The sequence below is a fragment of the Amblyomma americanum genome, chromosome 2, assembly GCF_052857255.1.
Source record: "Amblyomma americanum isolate KBUSLIRL-KWMA chromosome 2, ASM5285725v1, whole genome shotgun sequence".
Lineage (NCBI taxonomy): Eukaryota > Metazoa > Arthropoda > Arachnida > Ixodida > Ixodidae > Amblyomma > Amblyomma americanum.
Window position 1 is genome coordinate 48,512,991 of NC_135498.1, and position 21,207 is coordinate 48,534,197.

The window sequence follows — 21,207 nt, forward strand, 5'->3', positions numbered from 1 at the left end:
AGCGGCGTTAAGCCCCAATACTACAGCGCAGTGCTCGAGGCGATTACTGGAAACTTTTCCGGTATCGAGATTTCATTGGGAACACAGCCTGCTGCGCGTCACAGATTCGTGGTGCACTATATGGTGGAGTCTGCTGCGCATTTGCACGACAACCCACCTCGCGTACCAAGGCGCGAAATGCGCCGGCAGCGATAAATGAAACACGCTCAAAACAACTTTCCGCGATTTTTTTTTTGCTACACAGAACATATTTTTCCTTTGTTTTATTCAGGACAAAAATTTTGCGGTAGTTTCATGGCCATGGTCATTCTCAGTGTTAACCTTCAGATTAATTCAAGTATGCAGTATCTGGGACACGGGAGGCCACATACAGTCCCGGCTAAGAGTTACAAATGCCCATCCAGTGACACTGACCACTCCCTGGTATGTAGCAGATTATCGGGACTGACCGCTCCTGGGTCTACATGTCGTGCCAAAACGAACAGTGCGGGGAAGAAATAAAGTCACCTGGTCCATCGGCAGTGTGAACAACGATAATGAATGCATTTTCAATGAGGAAACGATTGAACAGTTGAGAAATTCTATACCAGCTCTTACACGCTACTCTCCTGATATGTTTCTCAGTAGATGCCACCGCAGTGTTTTAGTAAGAAAAATATGACCCCTGTACCGTCGGCGAATGACTTGCGGCAGTGCCCAAAGGGGAACGCAGCAATTGTGAGAACGAAGAATTGGTGAACAAACTCACTCAAGTTTTAGAGTTTTTTTTTTTTTGCAGCAATCGGAGTTCTCGCAGAATGAGTCCAGTTGAATGGGTTGAGCGCTGCTCTCTACAATCTCTATCTTTTAACTGAGGCGTGAATGGCGAATGGTTTGCGTGCAAACAATAATACACAATTCGATGAATTAAAAGAACGTTCCGATCCGCTACTCTCAAATACTGCACCGCATAACACGTCATTCATACAGGCGTTCACTTGTCACACGCGAATCAGCTTGCACGGATAATCGCGGTCCGAAAAGAACCGCCGCTTCAATTTAATGACTGCTACACAAGTCGTAGAAGAACAGTGCAGAAGGTCACCACTGGTTGCACTTCCTGTCAAGAATATTTCACTCGCATAACTATGCACGCTTGACAATTCACAAACAATGAGTCTTTCCAACTACCCCCACGCCAAACATTAACGGTCATAGTAGTACAAAAAACATACACACACAAAATGTACATTACTATACGGCATCGATTCGAGACAACCTCAGATTCTAGGAGACACGAAAATCAGAAATTTCAGCGGTAAACAAAAAGCGTATGGTGTCACGGCGCACAATGCACACGCGATACGTTTTGGAATGGGATAACATTTGAAATAAATAGCAAAAAAGTGTATCAGCATTGTGCGGATAACTCTAGAGCGGTATCAGAGAACGCCGCTTTCAAAGCCGGTAGTATTGTGAAGAGCGCCCATGGGCTGCGCCTTGGCCACTGGTTCGCTCTGGAAGACTATGAGGCCGATGGTGTTCATGGAGATGAATATGGCCGTCACGGCGACGCACTTGAGGAAGACGCCGTACGCCACCTGGCGAACAAGACACGGAGACAGACTTTATACAATTTTTAAGTGGCGGTTATTTTCGAGCGATGAGACTAAAGAAGGTGATGTAACGATCCAAGTTTTGCAATGTGCCAGTGTCAACTGAAGCACTGGTGAAAATAGCGTAAGGTCAAGGAACTGACGGCAAAGGCGACGATCAATTACGAAGCTACAAGGTTCAATCACGGGTCCTGAATTAATGATAATTGGTTTTTTTGGGGGAAAGGAAATGGCGCAGTATTTGTCTCATATATCGTTGGACACCTGAAACACACCGTAAGGGAAGGGATAAAAGAGGGAGTGAAAGAAGAAAGGAAGAAAGAGGTGCCGTAGTGGAGGGTTCCGGAATAAATTTCGACCACCTGGGGATCTTTGACGTGCGCAGATATCGCACAGCACACGGGCGCCTTAGCGTTTTTCCTCCATAAAAATTGTAGTTTTTTTTTCAGCCTTACTCTCGTTGCTCGCCTGAATGGCAGAAATTTTTCATGACCCTAACAATTGATGCTGAGTTTCTGAACGCGACAGACTTGGACAACGCATAGTGTATCCCTCTGCATGCGTTAATCCCAAGAGAGTAAAAGCCATGCCTTGGTGGATGCAGTTTTGCACCTCAGGAGCCATGTTTTCTAACGCCATGGTGGGCCCACAGAATAAGCAATTTATCAGAGAGAAGACACACGAGTGCAAGCTCAAACTGTAATTGATGTAATTACCCTGCACTTTTGTCCAAAACAAAATTAAGTTATGTGACAGGCATTGAGGAATTTTAGGAGGATAAAAAGCAGGTATGCCTCAAGTTCGCTTTGCAAATATGACTCTAGGTAGCCGTTCTCGCTTATTCCTAGATTTAACAATCGGCTAGCTGAATTGGTGTGTTTTTCGTTGCAATATAAATGGTACCAAATAATATTTTTACAACTGTATTTCTACATCTCAGAAAACCGCATTCTAGGGAGAAAGCACTTAAGCCAAGCATTCAGGAGGCAAATTCGTATTTTATATGTCCGTGATACGAAGTACATGTTTCCTTGCGTAGTTATTCAGGCACCGGCACGTTTTGCCTAAAATGCCTTTTGGCGCTTCACAGCGCTATTTCGTGTACGACATCGAGCGCAAGATTACTGTAGCTATTTGCATGTTCGACTTTCCTTCTCTTTTATTACGCACAGGGAGTCCGCTCTATTTGCGCAGGTCAAGAGAACGCTACTGCAGCCCCTTATCTGACATCTGCTTTGTGTTTAAAATCACGAAAGTATGGCATAACTGCCGGCCACTTCATAATGCAGAAGAAAATTAAAATTAATACAGCATCGAATTAACTCCAAAGATAAACGTGCATGTACGTTATGTCATCAGCTGACTTGTTAACAGTAAGTACTTACGCTAAGAAGACAGGGTCCAACGAAGAACCCCCATGACACGTATTGTGCGTACTTTTAAGAATGGACGAAACCTCCCAAACGAAGGTAGCAACCTGACATGCGCAACGTAAGAAAGTTCGCGATTTCTCTTCATCAGGCTTGAGCGGAAATCTTGTATTTCGATTACACGCTGCACATTTTGAAACAAAGCCTCTCTCGAAACATCAATCAACCGACAAGAAAACCCCGCGGGAAAAAGCCGCAGAACCTTGCTGCTGAGGCCGCGCGTTATTCACCAAATCATGACCTAATTTCATCAGACCAATCGGCAGAGTAAACGTGCACAACACAACGATATGACCTAGATACCTTATTGGAATGCGATGAAGACGCATGTATGCGTTTTCTTTTCTTTGTTTTTTTTACTTTGTAAGCTCCACCCTGTCGGCTAAATCACCGTACTTTTGAACACGCTTGCATAGACGCACTTTTTATGCAAACCGGCAACAACTGGGCATCGTCTTGCGCCGCTGAAGATTCTATGCAACGACTGCGAAATTCTGCTGAGCAGAGCAGCACGAGAGGGCAAATATTGAGGGGAAAAGACACCGCTCCTCCTTTCCCGCCCCCTCTCACCATCTGTCCGCTCTTAGCGTGGAAGTATTGGCGCATGACAAGCAGCGGCAGCGACACCGGCAGCACGAGGTTGATGGAGGCTGCCAGGCAGACCGGCACCACGTAGAAGGACGCCGGAGTCTCCGTCACCACGGCCTGCGCGTTAAAGGATGCGGCGCCATTTTTAAAAGTGAGACACTGATAGGGCTCAACGATAACATTATTCTGCAATAAACCCAGAATATATATATATATATATATATATATATATATATATATATATATATATATATATATATATATATATATATATATATATATATATATATATATATATATATATATATATATATTCTGGGTTCTGGCAGTCTTGATGCCATAGGTAGCATAAGAGGGCTGATGACGTTCTACGTCACACTCGCGGTATTACAGGACGTGCTACGTCCACCGCTATGAACGAGGGTGGCGCTGGTGAACACTCTCAAGGTTCGCTTACACGCAAAACATAAATACCCACGAGAGCAGCAGATTGGACAGCCGTCGCCGTAGCTCAGTTGGTAAGAGCACCGGACGCGATATTCGGAGGTCGTGGGTTCGGATCCCACCGGCGGCATGGTTGTTTTTTCTGCTGCTTTATAAGTAATTTTCTTTAATCCGATTGATTGGCGCTACAAATTAAAACAAATTAGAACATTACCCTATGCACCTGGGTTTCGGTGACTGTTAGCTTCCTTAGAGCGTGTGCGTGCGTGTGTTTTAAGGAAGCCAACAGTCATCGAAACCAAGGCGCATAGGGGAATGTTTCTAATTTTTTTAATTTGTAGCGCCAATCAATCGGATTAAAGAAAATTACTTATAAAGCAGCAGAAAAAACAACCATGCCGCGAGTGGGATCCGAACCCACGACCTCCAAATATCGCGTCCGGTGCTCTACCAACTGAGCTACGGCGACGGCTGTCCAATCTGCTGATATCGTGAGCATTTATGTTTTATTATTATTATTATTATATATATATATATATATATATATATATATATATATATATATATATATATATATATATATATATATATATATATATATATATATACAGTGTGTAGGGCTCTACGGCCCCTTTCTTAGCCATTCAATATTCGCGCCAGTGATATAGGTGCGCGCGCAGGGAGCGCAACTACGCGTGACCGAACAGTTGCTCGCCAGATGTGGCGATCGCTGCGGTGAATCCCGGATAAGGCCAGCGAAGCGGCGCGCGGGGGAATTCCTGCGGGAGCGTTGCAAGAGCGTGGTCGCGGATTCGGCGGTCAGCACGAGCGAGCAGGATGTGCACGGATGGCGGGGCGGCACCGCACTGGGATGAAGAGCGCAGATGGCATCTGCAAGAATGGAATAGCTCTTTGGCGTGAGTGACTGCTACGCAAGAATCCAGTTTCATGTAGCGCTTTAAGCCCTCATAGCTGCAGCCTGGTCTTATCCTCGTCTTACTGTATTTTCTGTTTAGTTACTTTTAAGTGCCTTTTTAACTCTGTACTTTTGTTCTACCGCGCTCAGGTGTAGCGCCTCTTTTCTTGTAGCCTTAGCCTTGCGCTGTCCCGAGAGGTAGCACATGCTTGGCTCGGTTGTTCTATGATGCGACCCCTTTTTAAGCTTTGTTTTGGCCTGGAAGAAACCGGTCTTTTTCGTACTGACTGTGAGTGCGTCACTCGACGGGCGAGACCACGGCTCGCGGACCCCGTTCCCTGGAAGTCCAGGCCTTCAAGTGAAAAGTCGTCTCTACCAGCACATCGCGATCTCTGTACGGTGGAAACAAATTGAACAGATAAACCGGCATATACTTATCGTCATCATCCGACTTATGCAGCAGAAGTGTGCCCAATTTTCCGTCATCGAGCTAGAGCCGAAATCTTGAGGTTTGTTTCCCGTCGGCTCGTCATTGACCATGTTTTTTCAGCGGTAAGATGGCTAAGCATTCGTGCTCAGAATAAAAGCCACCGACGTTAAATTGGTTTTGTACATGAAAAGTTTTTTTTTGTCGTTCTCAAAGTTTTTGGCGAATTATGTATTGCGGTGGCATACAGCCGCTTGTAACAGTTGCACCACTGTAACTATATAGTGCGATTACCTTACCGCGATTGGTGGGTAGAGCACTTCGCAAAGCCCACGATAAAGCTTAGAGTGAAATGCGTTTTCAGATAGCGCAGTTAACGTTGACGTGAAAGTAATATAGTGTAAGACGCGCCGATAAATAGTGAACACAAAAGCCGTGCCGGACCCACAGGAAAAGAACAGTAAAATCTCGAGAACACGCCTGGCACCATACTGTGCTGTCTTAGTGACGGGAAGCGCAGTCAATTGACCTAATTTAACGGGACATTTCGAACCACTCTATACGAGCAAGACATCGAGAGAATCGTTAGTATATACTTACCACTCGAAGAACAGTGGTCGCCATGGATCGGGCGAGGGATTCGCCAAACACCAGCTCGGAGAGGACGGCGGCCACGCTGAGCAGGATGAACTGGCTGGACTTGGTGGAGCGCTGCGCCCAGAACTGGTCGCCAAGCCGGGCCATGCACGACTCCACCAGGCGCCATGCCTAAGCGACCAGAATGCGAGTGTACAAGCAAGTCGGTGCGAGCGAACGCAAGCCGCCGCGGTGGCTGAGTGGTTATGGCGCTCGGCTGCCGGCCCGAAAGACGCGGGTTCGATCCCGGCCGCGGCGGTCGAATTTATATGGAGGCGAAATTCTAGAGGCCCGTGTGCTGTGCGATGTCAGTGCACGTTAAAGAACCACAGGTGGTCGAAATTTCCGGAGCCCTTCACTACGGCGTGCCCCATAGCCTGAGTCGCTTTGGGACGTTAAACACCTGTAAACCAAACCATAAACCAAGCAAGCGAACGCAAACACATCATTGCGTGCTGAGGGTAAACTACTCATCAGTAATCAAAGGCCACAGGCAGAGAATTGGAGCTGCGCCTCCACGCATTACGGACCTCGTTACGCGGCCATGGCTGTTTTCTAACGACGAGAAAATGTACCGTGTGAAAAACGTAATCTGGCTGTCCTTACTAATCGTACTATCAGAAAATATCGATGCAGAACAGGATATCAATGACGAAAGTTATGATGAAGAGTGTCATCGCAGCCGGTGAGAGACAGCGACCACAGCGTGGCCTCTCCTTAATAATAATAATTGTTTTTTTGGGGGGAAAGGAAATGGCGCAGTATCTGTCTCATATATCGTTGGACACCTGAACCGCGCCGTAAGGGAAGGGATAAGCAAATCCTCTTCCGCCAATGTGAAGGCAAAGTAATAACTTTAGGCGTACGCAGTACGTACAATCACAGCTATTCCAACTTTGCTTTGGGTGGAATGCATTCTTTCATACACTCATTGGAAACATTCATTCATGCGATTCAGCAGTCCGACTACGGCTGAAGCCGCGTACCTCTATTGTCCAAGAGAGCGCCATGACGGAGCCCAGCGTCAGGATGATGCTCCAAGGCATTCGCGAGCACAGGGAGCGCCAGCTGAACACGCGATGGGACCAGCAGTGGCGCAGTATCGACCCGGGCAAAACGCTGAGCACAAGCACAGTGAGGCCCAACAAGGGGACCTCCAGGCCCCTGCATGCGCAGGAACACGCCCACGCCTAGTTAACGCATCGAAGCGGTTGACAAGTTATTAGTGTTCAAACGTTGACTCTGTATACGCACCTTGGAACCTAAGTGAAAGCCTTTCTTGTGGCCTTCGGACAGCTAGCACTTGCAGCCAACGTTTTTTTTTTTCTGTTATCTAGGAAGGTATTTGAGCTCCTTAAAGGTGCTTACCATTCGGGATAGTGGAGGCTGTATGCACTGGAAGCTAAAGAGGTCCCCATGATGGTGACGAAAACCAATGTTTCCCGGGCACTGTAAAGTTCAAACGCGTTGTTCGAAGTGTCACACTCCGGTTGCGATTAATGAAAAAAAGCAGATAACTCACGTGTGTCTCTTCATGTTGTCGTGGCATATCCGGGCACTTTTGGACATGTCTTCTTGCGTTTGCTCGTCAACGTCGTCCTCACTAGACGGAGAGAGAGAAAGAAAAAAAGCAAGGGGTTGCAGTGGCAGGCAACAAGTTCAAGTATAGTGGTAGTGGCTTCAAAAAAAAAACCGGACGGAAAAGATCAGTGACGGCGGCAAGAACTGTTATCTACTATCTCCAGGCGCCGGAAATAGAAAGCACAAGGAAGAAGTTAGGGGGGAGAAAACAAAGGTAGAGGGGCTAGAAAGAAAAGTTAGGGGAGAGAAACGGTAACGCTATGCAAAGCCACACTCCTAGAAAAGTTCTAGAGCTAGAACTTACCGGCGTAGCGCGTGAATCAGCTAAGGCTGTAATAGCTTTGGTTAAGGCCCTGCATTCTGGATGAAGCCCCTACATTCAGTATTAAACCCCTGCATTCTGCAACGGAACCACCCCCAGGTTGCGCAATCCTCCATCCTTGTCATAACTACCTCCTTCCCCGGCAGCCACTCTTTGGGTTCTTCCCGCGGCAGCCACCTTCCGGCTGCCCCTTCCTCCGCTCTCGCCATAACTCCTCAGTCCGCTAGGACACCTTTCACCTCCTACCACGGAGCAAGACTATATAGGAGGTGAAACTCCCGTCTGCGCGAGCGAGCGCAGGCGACCAGATAAAGTCACAATTGTATGCGCCGACGGGGGCACATGAAGTGGCGGCGCCTTGCGGCGCCTCGTAGAAGCAGCAGGGGAAAAAAAATGCAGCGCCCGGGCAGGCGGCTCCGGCGCGCTCAAAGCAGGGCACAAGCAGACGACACGGGTGTTTGCTTCAGCGGGCACGCCGTGACGTTGTATTTCAGTAGTTTCTTTCCAGGCCGCCCGGCGCCGCCAGCAGGATAGTGGCGCCGCGGGCTTGTGACCTTTTCTGGTCGCCGCAGACGGCGGAGTTTCCACTCATAATTATAGTCTTCCTCCGTGCCTCCTACCCTCTCTATGGTATACAGCGCAGCGCTGTGGCTAGTGGTATTAGCATCCGCCTCGAATGCGGGAGGGACGAGGTTGGATCCCCAGTACCGCCGGGTACCCGACGGTGGATACAAGCTTTCCCCTGGCCTGGTGCTCGTCTACTTTGGGGGGAAATGCTTGGGGAATGGTTCTCTGGACCTATCTTGAGTAGTTGAAAACGCCTTGTGCCATGGCGCTCTTTCATCACAGAAGCCTTTGTGCCATAAAAATTAGTCGTCATCATTATCACATCCCATCCTCTCTCTTCCGGTTGGCGTTTTTCCTCTCCCTCCTCTACCTAAAGGTGGAGTGTGTCGCCCTCTGTCCATTTCCCACCTGCGCACTATGGCAGGTGGACTGCCACGTTTGACAGGTGGCAGTCATTTATTAAAAATGAACTATTTAGCTTAACTAAATGCATTCACTAATAAGTCTGAGGCTCTATTACTCGGTAGAATGCAGAGCTAAATCTCTAAAGCAAAGCTATGACTGCTTTCGCTGTAATACACACATTTGCACAGATCTTGCCATTTTCGCACAAATCTTTAGCGCATAAATGTATCATTGCAGGTTATACCATGAGCCAGGATATACCATGAGGTAGCAGGATATACTATGAGGCGAAGTGTGCACAATGCACCGAACCTTTCCTAACTGCTGATTTCGTAGCTCGGACTAAGAGCAGCTGACACCGATATGCCACCCCCATGGGAAGTACTGCCCATTTTCAGGCGTCCTGTGAGTCCCTCAGACAGGAAAATAATTCACTTCAGTAAGAGACCACACAAAGCGTACAGTGCCAGATCGCACTAATGCAGTAGACTTTTGCCTCAGGGTATTTTCATTTTAGACATTCTAATCATAACGCGTGCCATGTTGCCGTTACCGGAGTACCGGGCGCCCCATCGCCGTCAGTGCGTAAGTGAAGATCGGCCCTTAGGGCGTCAGATGGCGCCAGGTACATGGCATCTGTGCGCACGCCTGCCGCATCGGTACCAATCAGCACGCGCGCACCGGTGGTGGGCGGGGTCGTGGTACTCCGGTAACGGCAACACGGAATGCTATAGATACCTTTAGCATACCGTGTGTCAGGTCGGCAAGAAAACTTTACAGTATTCCGGAGCGGGAAAATAAATACATCGGCTCCTTCACGCAAACCAATTAGCAAGCTGAAACGCCTGGAAGTATTACTTGACGTCCGGTGCATGCTCCATACGCCGGCATCGATACCCTGGAGCCAACTGGTTCGCGAGGCAGCGCTACATAGAATTTGACCCCTAACATGCGTGTTCCGTAAACCGATGCTGATTACTGGCCGTTCTGTACAATGAAGCATCACAGAGTTGCGTATGTATAAAAGCATGCACATTGAATAAACGAAAAACGCGCTCACAAGCTGACGATGTTGGCACAGTAGATGGAAGTCCAGAAGATCATGCAGCAGATCAGCGCCACGGGCAATGAGACGGCCGTCCAGCTCAACCAGTTCACCGGGCATACATCCTCATCGCTGTGGACATTAAAAACTCAAGTGACTGGCTGAACGGCTATCATTCATTAGTATCTCGGGCACGAGCACGAGCCAGCGAGAACGCTGTACATCGAACCGAAAAATAAAAGCGCCATTCGAATTTTGTCTGGCAAAAAGCCTCTGTAGTAGTTCTGCTCCTCATTAGAGTCACTGCTTCTGAGTACGTCGCGACGCCATCTATCGGATACGCAACTAAACTTTGTTGTTGGAATGCAACAACAACAAAGCTGGCAATTCTGCTCAAAGAGGCCTTTTAGCCAATAGCGTCGGCCGATTCTCTTGACGTCGTCGTCTTGGTCCTTCTAGCGTGACGTCGCGGGTGCTGGAAGATAAAAGGGCATTAACCAAGGCTTAACCGCGTCAGCCACGACGTCATGTAAGTCGGCAGACGCCATTGGCTAGACGGGCCCTTTGAGTGACACCTTCCGCTTCGTTCTTGAGTTGTGTGTGACTACAGTGCCGTGCTATCCCCCCATTCTGCCAACAGTCAGGGCAGTACTCCACATTGTGCAAAGCCTGTCAAGCGAAAGCATCTCACCAATTTTACAGCTTTTCACTAAGGAAAACTACTGCTGGTCACTTTCTCCCAGCGCCTCCCGTGTTAAGCGGGTGGAGCCTGTTACCAGCCAAGGGTGACGAGGACCGTGTTCCGCGTGGGGAGGGTGCTGAAGCTGGCAATATTCCCAAGTATGGCGGTGTAGGCGGCGCCAGCAAGGAACGCCGAGCGCGCTGCCACGGTGAGGCTGCAAGGATTGAAAGGACCTCGTGAACGCGTAACAAGCCGCAGATCACTATACAAGTGAGGATTGCTATGCTACTTACGCCCGCACGCGGTAGGACGACGTCTGTTGCTCAGCTCCGGTGAGCCCTGCGAGGACAATTGATTGCATTTCAACGGGTGGATATGACTTGCATAAACTTCATCTGCAATGTGTAGCGCCCTTCTTAACGACTTCTCCAGTACCTAGTGGCGCTTACTGCGAGGTGCACTTTCGCAATTTTTTTTTGTGCGCTAAGCACGAGAGTGTAATGTCACACAGATATTGAACTCAGACGGTATCTATAATGCTGTAAGTCTCGAGCAGAGGTAACGCGGTAAAGAGGGCGGGAGAAGGCATCTTAAGTCGTTGCGTTCACGATTAGTTAAGCAATGAATGCCGGTGACTGCACTGACCTCCAGTTTATGCTGTTCTGCGTCACCCCTAGACAGCCAAACTTCCTTATCTAATCTACCCTGTGATTTTTCGTCTCCGCATGCTTCGCTTACCTAATCTTAGAATCTACTACGTTACCCTAAGAGAGCATTAGTTCCCTTTTGTTCACATTACATGCCCTGCCCCATACCGATTTTCTCTGGGGTCATTTCAGCCAAGGTGTCGTTAACTCACGTTATTAAAGGAGTAAAGACACCTAATTTTGGTAGCATGTTTTCTTATCTACAATAATGCGGAAAACCCTACTATGCATGATTTACCATGTGATATTCGCCTACGACCTCTAGATATTTTGTAATCGAATTTGTTCTGTTATGCTGTTTTGGCTTCCTTTTCAACAGCCGAAGGATAGTTTATGGGTTTATGAGGGTTTAACGTCCCAAAGCAAATCAGGCTGAGGGACGCCGTAGTGAAGGGCTCCAGAAATTTCGATCACCTGTGGTTCTTTAACGTGCACTGGACATCGCACAGCCCACGGCCCTCTGTAATTTCGCCTCCATCGAAATTCGATCGCCGCGGCCGGGATCGAACCCGCGTATTTTGAGTCAGCAGCCGAGCGCCATAACCACTCAGCCACCGCGGCGGCTCAACCGAACGATGGTTGTGACGTCAAAGTGTGGTTATATATGTCCCTGAGGCATGGAAAAAAGTGCGATGTAATTGCTGCTTAGTCCTTTTAATTCACTACCGGGCTGAAGCCAGCCTTCTTCAAGAGCCGGAATGACGACGAATGTAGAAGCCCGACTATATTTGCAGGTTCGGCCGCGGTGGTGGCTAAGTGGTTACGGCGCTCGGCTGCTGGCCCGAAAGACGCGGGTTCGATCCCGGCAGCAGAGGTTGAATTTTGATGGTGGCGAAATTCCAGAGGCCCGTGTACTGTGCGATGTCAGTGCACTTTAAAGGGCCCCAGGTGGTCGACATTTCCGGAGCCCTTCACTACGGCGTCTCTCATAGCCTTAGTCGCTTTGGGACGTTAAACCCCCATGAACCACATATTTGCAGTTTCTTATGCTTCACGTGACCTATAAGCTCTCGTTGACGTCACAGTCATCGTTCGGCAGTTGAAACCAAGACAGCAAGAAAAATAAAACCGATTATAAATTGTTTAGCGACCGTAGGACAATACCACATGGTAATCCATATATAATAATGCCTTACGCCTAATTACAAACAAGAAAACCCGCGCCCAAGCGTTAGGTGTCTATACTAATTTAAGCCTCGCCATAAACTCGCGAAAAATGACGACCGCTAGTTTCCTCTTAATGGTTGTTGGGGAAGGAAATGGCGGAGTATCTGTCTCACATCGCGGCGGACACCTGAACCGCGCTGTAAGGGAAGGGATAAAGGAGCGGCTGAGAGAAAGAAGGAGGAAAGAGGTGTCGTAGTGGAGGGCTCCGGAATAATTTCGACCACCAGGGGATCTTGCACTGACATCGCATAGCACACGGGCGTTTTTGCGTTTCGCCTCCATCGAAACGCTGCCGCCGTGGTCGAGTTCGAACCTGAGTACTCCAGATCAGTAGCCGAGCGCGCTAACCACTGAGCCACCACGGCGGGTTTTCCTCACATGATGTTGATGGCGCCTGGTGCTCGCTCGTAGATGATGCCTGCCGTGTGAGCAGCTTTCTTTGCTCGGCCCAGTTGAGGTCGGAGCTTGCCCCAGCGAGCTCGTACCGCCCCGCCATCCAGGAGTCGAAATTCCACCACACGTCATTGTCTAACAGCTGTAGTGGTTTCCGGCCCGTCACGCTGCCACTGTGGCTGCCGATGCTGGGCTGGAGGGGCGGATTGGTTTTCTTCAGAACGCCGCGGACCTCCGGCCTTTGCTCCGGTCCCGGCTTCACTCTGGCATCTGGCTTCGTCTCTGCTTTTGGCTGTTGCTTTAGCACAGGTTTTGGCACAGGCACCGGGTCGCATTTCGCCTTTGCATTAGGCTCCGGCACTGTCTTTTTCTTCGACGCTGACTGGCGTGGTGCTGTGCGCTTTGCTTCTGCATTTGAGGTGCCTGGCTGCTCAGCAGGCTGCATAGGCTGAGGTGCACCGTTCGTTGATTTCGTCTGGAGATCATTTTGAGCCTGAAACAAGAACCAGGTATAATTCGGCAGTAGTGCTAAAGCAGAAAATATTAGAGGACACAGTTAAAGTATACGCAAACGGACGCCCATAGTCGTACTATTTCTGCCTAAATGAGTTTGCTTAAGGGCGGCGGTGTGAGCTTTATAAAGGATGATCTGGGTGACATTTCAGGGCGGCCACGCATCTGCTGTGTCAGAAACAATAGTCATCCAATCATCGTGCTTGGCATTGATCACTTCATTCAATAAAGACCATGGTCACCGCTACCAGTGAAAATATTAAATATTGAGTGCAGTTATGAGAATTGTGCCGTTCTCTGATATCTTCGTCTCATCGTTAATGCCTCATCGATAAAAAACACTGTCGAGAAACAAAGAAAATGATACCATGAGCCCTGGTGGTGGTGGTGGTGTTCTTTCATTCCTTTTCAATTCACTGTTTTTCGTGCTATAACGAATGACGGCTAACCACGTAGCCCAGCTGCCAGCGTTATATATTACAGCTTCATTCTGATAAACGTCTTGTTTAGCTGCACTGTATGCTTTGCATATTTGGTTTATAAAAATTCCTAAGGAAATTATTTATTTTAACAAAAAAGCGAGTTTGATGCACCTATAATGTCATTGGGAGCTCAAAACAGCAGGTTCCAAAGTTTCCATTTAAATCCTAACGTACACGATTTTTTTTTTCGAAAATGGTACCAAAATGGCCATTTTTTACGCGTGCTGTAATCTGTCCACCAACGGAAAGAAATGCTTTGGACGAGCCCTAATTGCCTTAAACCGGGCACAGAGTGCCACAAAAACGCACGGAAAATGCTTTGGACGAGCCCTTCCACAAAAGGCACGGAAAGCTAGACTACTTAGCCCGAAATCAGAGTCGGCTTATGACCGGCCTGTCTCGTCCAACTCCTGAGAGAGTGTTGGGGAGATCGTCCGTGTTACACAAGCGCACATAAGTTTGTTCATTATACAGGACCTGAGTCAATCAATTTCCCACGGCATTTTATGTTATGTTGAAGAAACCTAATACGCTGAAATACTTTCGAGGGAAAATCGCATTCGCTGTCGCCAGCTGCAGCTTCCGAAACGTTGTCATACACCAGTGACACACACGATAGAATTAGCATAAAGATCCGGTGCACTCTACTTACGCTCCCACTCCGCTTCTGTGCACTTCGCACACAGCATTACTGTTGATACGCTATTTTTTTTCATAACTTGGTGATTTCCAGAGAGTAATCCTATGCTGTGATAGGCTTAACGTCCTAAAGCTGCACGTGAGCCCAAAGGAAAACCTTATTAGAGGTCTGCGAAATGCAACCATCTGGAACTCCTTTTGTAGCGATAGCTACATTTGCTACATTCCGGGCCTTCAGCGGGGCGGTGGCGGCGCTGCCACCCTGTGGCTGCGCCGCCACGCTGTCACGTGGTTGGTCACGTGATGTGGAGCAGCTGCCGGCGGCGCGGCGCCGTTGCTGATCACGTGGTTCGTCACATGACCAAGTTCCACTCGGCCAGCTGTAGCTATCGCGTCACTCCAGGTTTAACCAGAGCTAAACCAGCGCCAATTTTTTTTACATTCACTGACATTGAAAAGCACATGGACGTGTTTGCATTTCGCTTTAATATAAATGTGGCCACCACGGCAGCCTGTTCAATTAGTTGGCGCAATTTCGCTTCGAAGCATTTTCCCTCGTGTGCTGCTGTGAACGGGCATGTTCGCATGAGCCCAGTTAGGCTCTATGATTCAGTTTCTCCTCAGAGTCACAGAAACGAGAAGTTCTCAAACCGAAGAACACTTCGCTTGAGTTCCTTGACCGTATGCGCTGTTTCCGACCCTAAAGCTATGATTTCGCCAAAGCATGCTTAGCAACTCCATTACTATACCTCAGCTTTGTCACTGCGTTTCCTCGCCGAAGCATCGCGCCTCCCGGCCTGGTTATGCGTGGATTTGGCTTTTGCGCGGGGTTTCCGCGCAGAAGGGGAGCGGACCTTGTCAGCCGTGCACTTTGCCGGCGGCATCGGTAAGCCCGCCGCAGCCACACTGGAAAGGTTGGGCTCTTGCGAGGTCGGTGCAGCGGTGGGTAAAGGACCCGCCGCACTGCTGGGTTTTGCTTCTGGACTCGTGATCGAAGTGGACGGAGGGGAAATTTCCGCAGGAACCTCGGACGGTGCTGCGGGCATTATTGAGATGGGCCCCTCCTCAGCCGTCAGCGAGCCTTCCGCGGACGACGTATGGGGGTAACCCATCGAGAAGGTGCCCCTACGGTCCTCCGTTTCTGTCACGTCTGCAGATGGCGGCACCGAAGATGGCGACGGAATCAGCTGCGCTGGATCGGGATTGTGCTTGAGGATGGATGACGGCTGCTTGTAATCCAGGCTGAACGATCGGATGCGCCGCACAGGCAGGTAATGCGGTTGGTCATCGTCGAGTGGAGGTCGCTGGATGATGCCAAAGGATGTCTTGCGGGGCCCTCTCTGTGCCTGCGGACGTAATAGAGCAGGGCATGGGCCACAGATAGTTTCTGTCTCAGTGGGAATTACCTAAAACGTGCATGCACAGTTCAGCTCGTTACACTGTGCCTGGCGTGAATTGGCGAGCAATTAAGAGCATACTGGTGGAGGAAACTTTACAAGTTCGACAAATCGTGAGCATTATGTCTCCACGCGTGGTTTCCCAAGGAACACCCTATATTAAAAACAATAGCGTGCACTGAAGTGAAAAGTTCATTACGTCGAGTGAGGCGGATGTAGGCCAGTTGGCAATACACTTTCGCGAAGAAACAACCGAAACCCAATGACCCGTTCTGTCGTGCATTTGTGGTGTTTTTCTCCTGTTGTGTGTAGTCTCCTGCTGTGTCTTCGGCTTCGCCTGTCTTTCCTCTCCATCTGCGTTTTTTTTCGGTTATTTGAGCCGAGAGCCTTTGTTAGCTACGTTGCGTGTATACTCGCTTTTCGTATGCACTGCATTAACGACAGGTTTACTTACCTTATGCGCTGCTAGCAGTTCATCCAGTTGTTTCATTTCCGACACGTCAGGGTGTATCCTGTACTGCCTGACGAGCGAACTGAAGCCGGACGCCCCGCTGGCTGCAGTGCCTGTCTCGCTCACTACAGACACACTCCGGGACCTCCTTCCATTGGGGCTCGTGCTGGTCCTGCGGCTCCACCGTGTCCGACGGCCTCCGTCGCAGCAACTCGAGCCTGTACGGTAGCGCAGTCCGATTCGCTGGTCGGTTTCCATGATCTCACTGTGGACGGTGGTGACAAAGCGCTCGATGAACACTGCGCTGAAGACAACGATGAGGGTGCTGGGCAGGATCAGGCTCAGCCCGAAGATGAGCCACTGCATGCCCACGAAGAGTGGCTCCATCCGCAGGGCGTAGCGCTCCAGCGCGTAAAGGCACAGGCGGAAGAAAATGGTGGTCTCGTCGCCTATGAAGGCAAGGGCGAACAGCAGGGAAGCCGAGAGGACGCGGGGCTGCAGAGATATTCGCCGAAGGAAATTTCTTTCGTCGTATTTAGGTTGCGCTGAATGGGTGCAACCGTAAAACTACCTTAGTGAACGAAGTAACACACAAATGAAGAAAACTGGAAACTACAGCAATGGCAAATTTGAAGGGATTATAACTGATTTAAATTTTATCCTGAATTTTAATGATAACAATGATATTAAAAATTACTTCCAGAGGTTTCGGCAACGTAACGAACCTCAATACTTGTTACAGCGTAAGCCTTGGAGTTCAGGTTAAGCTATCTTTCGATGAGGGGTGAGTATTCATAGAGCAAAGTGAAATTTTGGTTTGGTGTATGAAGGTTTATCGTCCCGAAGTGCCTCAGGCTATGAGGAACGCCGTGGTGAAGGGCTCCGAAACATTCGACCACTTGGAGGTTCCATTTTTGCTTGGGAGCATCTCGCCCCAACAAATCGACAGTAAGTAACACAATTTACAGTAACACACCGTCAACTCCGCATGCCGCGTACTATGCTCTTTGTGCGCCAGGTCTTCCATTTGGTGGACCGAAATTCACTTCCATAAATTGTTCACGCGCTGCATACCGGGAGCCTTGAGTCTGGCTATCGATGTTCACCTGAAAACAGGCTGCTCTGGACTTTGTCGAGCGCAGTTATATCATGTCTAGCCAAGGTAATACTTTAGTGCTAAGCGTTCAAACGAGACATTATAGCTTTCTTTCGCAGATTGTCGTTTGAGTATTTTTGTCGTGCACGCTGCACAATGCAGACAAATAGATATAGCTGTCCACATATCAGTACTTCAGGTACTTCATAGCTTTGTCTGGTGCTACAAGAAAACCTTACTTAAGACTACGCTAAGAAGATGTATACAAGCTCACTATAATATCAGCAATTGAGGCGCACCCATTCATCATATTTCCATTCAACCTTACATGCCGTGCACTTATGCGGACCCTGAAGAAGCGTATTCGATGATTTGAGCGCGGCGCCAGTTTCAATAACGGGTCTCATGCTCGGAGTTTGAATTAAAGCAGTGTCCAAAGCGGAGAAGTGTCTGAACCAGAGGAGAACTTAAACACGATTTAGACTAGTTTTTAAACTGGAACAGCCGACAAAAACGTGGGCTTCTGAAGCCAGGTGCTCATCTGATGTGTACGGAACTAGCATCAGCTTTTTTGAGGGAGGACTTTTATCACCCTCCCCGAAGTCAAGGAGGCCAAATCAGCTCTGCCTTCTGAAAGTCTTCTTTCCAACTGTGGAAATTCGCAGTCCTGTCTTACGCTGTCCCACTGTTCCAGCACAGGATAAGAGCGGAAGTAAGCCACGAAAAGTTATAAGCCTACCTCAACCCTCACCGTGCCCCCCTTGCCGCCTCCTCCGTGTTTTGCCCTATTCGCTCCATTTGGTTCACCTCATCCCTATTTGCTCATAAAAATACAAATTTGTTGGTACAATGTAGCATGCTGAAAGATCTCTCTGCCAAAGTGCTAGCGGTTATTCTGTGCGTTTCGTTGTAGCAAAAACACAGTGTGGGGCACTCAGCACGAGAGGTGGACACAGGTGGCGAGCCTGCTGTAAAGACGCCTTTGTGCGTGCATACTGACGCCCAAGTAATGTGCAGCCAGCTGGTCGACGCCGGTGACGCCGCCTAGTGGCAGGATGACGATGGGCAGCATGGCAGCCGCTGGCGATGGAAGAAGTCGGCCCATCAGGCCCACCACCGTCAGCAGGACGCAGTAGATGCAGGTTCCCGACTGCATGCGATAAGGCGCAGACTTTTTTGTGATGCTGCTGCGTGATCTTCAGAGAGGTATACAGCATGCTCCGCTGAAGGCAGCTGTCGTGAGCAGGGTACAACCGCTTGAGGTATCAACTATGTTTTTTTGTTAGCAGCTTTCGATGAACGACCCCGGGTGTCACGTGGCCTCATCTGTGATTTCCACTACCGGTGGGTAAAGGAAATTGCAGGGTGGTCGTGCTTTGCGAGCGATCTTTTCCTCGATTCACCTTTTCCTATCTTTCTATTATTGATCGGTACCACCTGGGATGTCACGGCCAATACCAAGAAAGAAATACGCTTCGTCGGCAACGTTTGAGAAGAAAAATAATAGCGCTAAAGGTAGACAAACACAGGTAAGACGGACGCCGGACAAGCGCTAATTTCAGGTGAAGTTACTTGTCTTACGCTTGCATGCGTTTGTCTACCTTTAGCGCTATCATTTTCGTCTCAAACAGCATGCACCATCTAGCCTAAATTGACGTTCTTTTAAACCGGCTACATTGTTAAACGTGGTTGGGTATACCCAAAGGCAAATAGGAGAAAGTAATGTTACGTAAAAGTATCTTTAGAAAGCATGGCTCCTGATATCATCTTGGGCCTGTCACCGAGGCCACTGTTATAAGATGTTCAATTTCACAGTTTTCGGGGTTGATAACTTTTAGCGAGCATCCAGCAGCCACTCACTACCAATAAAGACAGTAGATTGCTAATAAAAGTTTGCAGGCCCTGTTTCGCACAGAGAAGACTCCGGTTGACTTCGTCATTTCGACAAATTTGATGTCCAGGGACTGGCGTATGTAGGAATGCTTGCTGACGTGACAAAAGCCGCCTTCCGTGGTTTTTGCGTTTGTTGAGTCTGCTGGGAAATTCTCGCATCTTTAGCCCCCAGGAGAAAAAGGATAAACTGGCTATGGCCAGCGTACTTCATTGTCCTCCGTTTCTCATTCTCTAACATGCGCTGGGCTTAATCTTAAGCATAGAGCATGCGACCGCGATCAGTACAATGCTCGACATGCACAAAGCCGCATATCCATTCCCGAAATGTTACCTTGTCCCCGAAGACGAAAGGCAGCAGGTAGACGGGCATGAGAAACTCTATGCACTCCTGGAAGCCGCGCTCTTTTCTCTCCCCCTCCGCTTCCTGAGTCGTCGAGCTCTTCTTACTCGCGTCGCCTGCAAGAACTGGGAAGACAGCATAAACGACCGATTTTGCGCTATTATAGAGCTCTCAAGCATAGCATATTCCAGCGCCACCATCTGCCAGCGGCACATACGCAGAAAGCCCCTCGGGACCACTACAGCCGGAAGTTGTGACGATATATGCCTTTGTGAGAACGGGATCACTCCGTCCAGTCCTCTTACCTGGAGTGGACCGCTTGCTGCTCTCCGCCGCACTCTGCGGTGTGACTTCAGACGCCATGGGTCACTCGGGCAGCACCGGAAGTAACCTTGCTATGAGGGCTTCGAAAGGCGGCTACTCGGCGTGCAACTTGGAAGGCCCGAAGACCACGAAACGACATCAAGCGACGGCCTGTTCTTCTTCCTCTTTGACAGCTCGGGACACGTGAATGAGGGTGGGACAAGGTGAGCTTGCAGGTATTGTTGGCACCTTTCTTCCACAAAAGTAGTCGCTCTAGAATTGGGGCCAAGAATTGGGGTGCACAAAGGGTTTTTCAGATAGACGTTTCATGGACGTAAATAAAATAAATGCCAGGGAAGAGAGAAGTAAACAAAAAGAAGAAACACCCGAATAAAACGGGAAATTCATAACGCACGCAGAAGATGGACACTGTGGGATTTGTAGCCGAATGATTTTAAAAAATAATAATAATAAAAAATTTTACCGCGTAAGGTAAAGTAAGGTTTTTGAGTGAAACCGAAGGATATGAATGCTTCATTTTTTACACTACCATGTAGTGGTTAAGCTACACAGCCGGTCACGTGAAAACGATGGTAACCCACGAGTCGGAAACGAGAGGCGGAGAGATTTTTTAAATCCGATTTTCTCAGCGATAATTGCGTCTTTTGCTGCCGGACAAACGTCGACGTACCAAGAGCGATCCAAAGAATAAAGATAAAAATGCACTACAGCAATAACTGCATAGAGTTGCCCTCGTCGTGCGTACCGATTCCTGCTATATGCCCGAGCTGGAGAGCCGACTAGATTCTTTAACGTGCGGCGCTTCACTGGATGCCTAAACGCCGGTTGCGGGACTTCATCTTCAGAATGACTATGCCCACTGCAGGGTGAAGGCCTCTCCCATGTCTCTCCAACTAACCCTGTAATTTGCCAGCTGCGGCTACGGTATCCCCGCGAACTTCTTAATCTCATCCGCCCACCTAACCTTCTGCCACCCCCTGTTACGCTTGCCTTCTCTTGGAATCCACTCCGTTACCCTTAAGGACCAGCGGTTATCTTGCCTTCGTATTACATGCCCTGCCCAAGCCCATTTCTTTCTCTTGATTTCGACTAGGATGTCATTAACCCGTGTTTGTTCCCTCATCCACTCTGCCCGCTTCCGGTCTCTTAACGTTACACCTATCGTTA

At 48.8% G+C, this 21,207-nt stretch overlaps 1 protein-coding gene across 1 annotated transcript; it reads right to left on the bottom strand.

Moving 5' to 3' along the window:
- Positions 1 to 1,421: 1,421 nt before the first annotated feature.
- LOC144119678 (uncharacterized) lies at positions 1,422 to 20,162 on the bottom strand. Its single transcript, XM_077652244.1, has 15 exons — positions 20,022 to 20,162; positions 19,708 to 19,841; positions 18,484 to 18,633; positions 16,391 to 16,882; positions 15,289 to 15,885; positions 12,891 to 13,398; positions 10,932 to 10,977; positions 10,733 to 10,852; positions 9,972 to 10,088; positions 7,559 to 7,639; positions 7,405 to 7,485; positions 7,023 to 7,200; positions 6,001 to 6,168; positions 3,596 to 3,730; positions 1,422 to 1,580 (listed from the first exon to the last, which is right to left on the bottom strand). The coding sequence occupies exons 1-15, from the start codon at positions 20,077 to 20,079 to the stop codon at positions 1,422 to 1,424; spliced, it is 3,024 nt and encodes a 1,007-aa protein (XP_077508370.1). The 5' UTR covers positions 20,080 to 20,162.
- Between the last annotated feature and the right edge of the window lie 1,045 nt (positions 20,163 to 21,207).

Excerpts from the sequence above, each read along its gene's own strand:
- LOC144119678 (XM_077652244.1), bottom strand. The coding sequence starts at position 20,079 with ATGGCGTCTGAAGTCACACCGCAGAGTGCGGCGGAGAGCAGCAAGCGG. Across the intron at positions 10,853-10,931 it reads TCGTCCTACCGCGTGCGGGC|CCTCACCGTGGCAGCGCGCT; the intron begins GTAAGTAGCATA and ends CAATCCTTGCAG. Across the intron at positions 10,089-10,732 it reads GTCCTCGTCACCCTTGGCTG|CGATGAGGATGTATGCCCGG; the intron begins GTAACAGGCTCC and ends TAATGTCCACAG.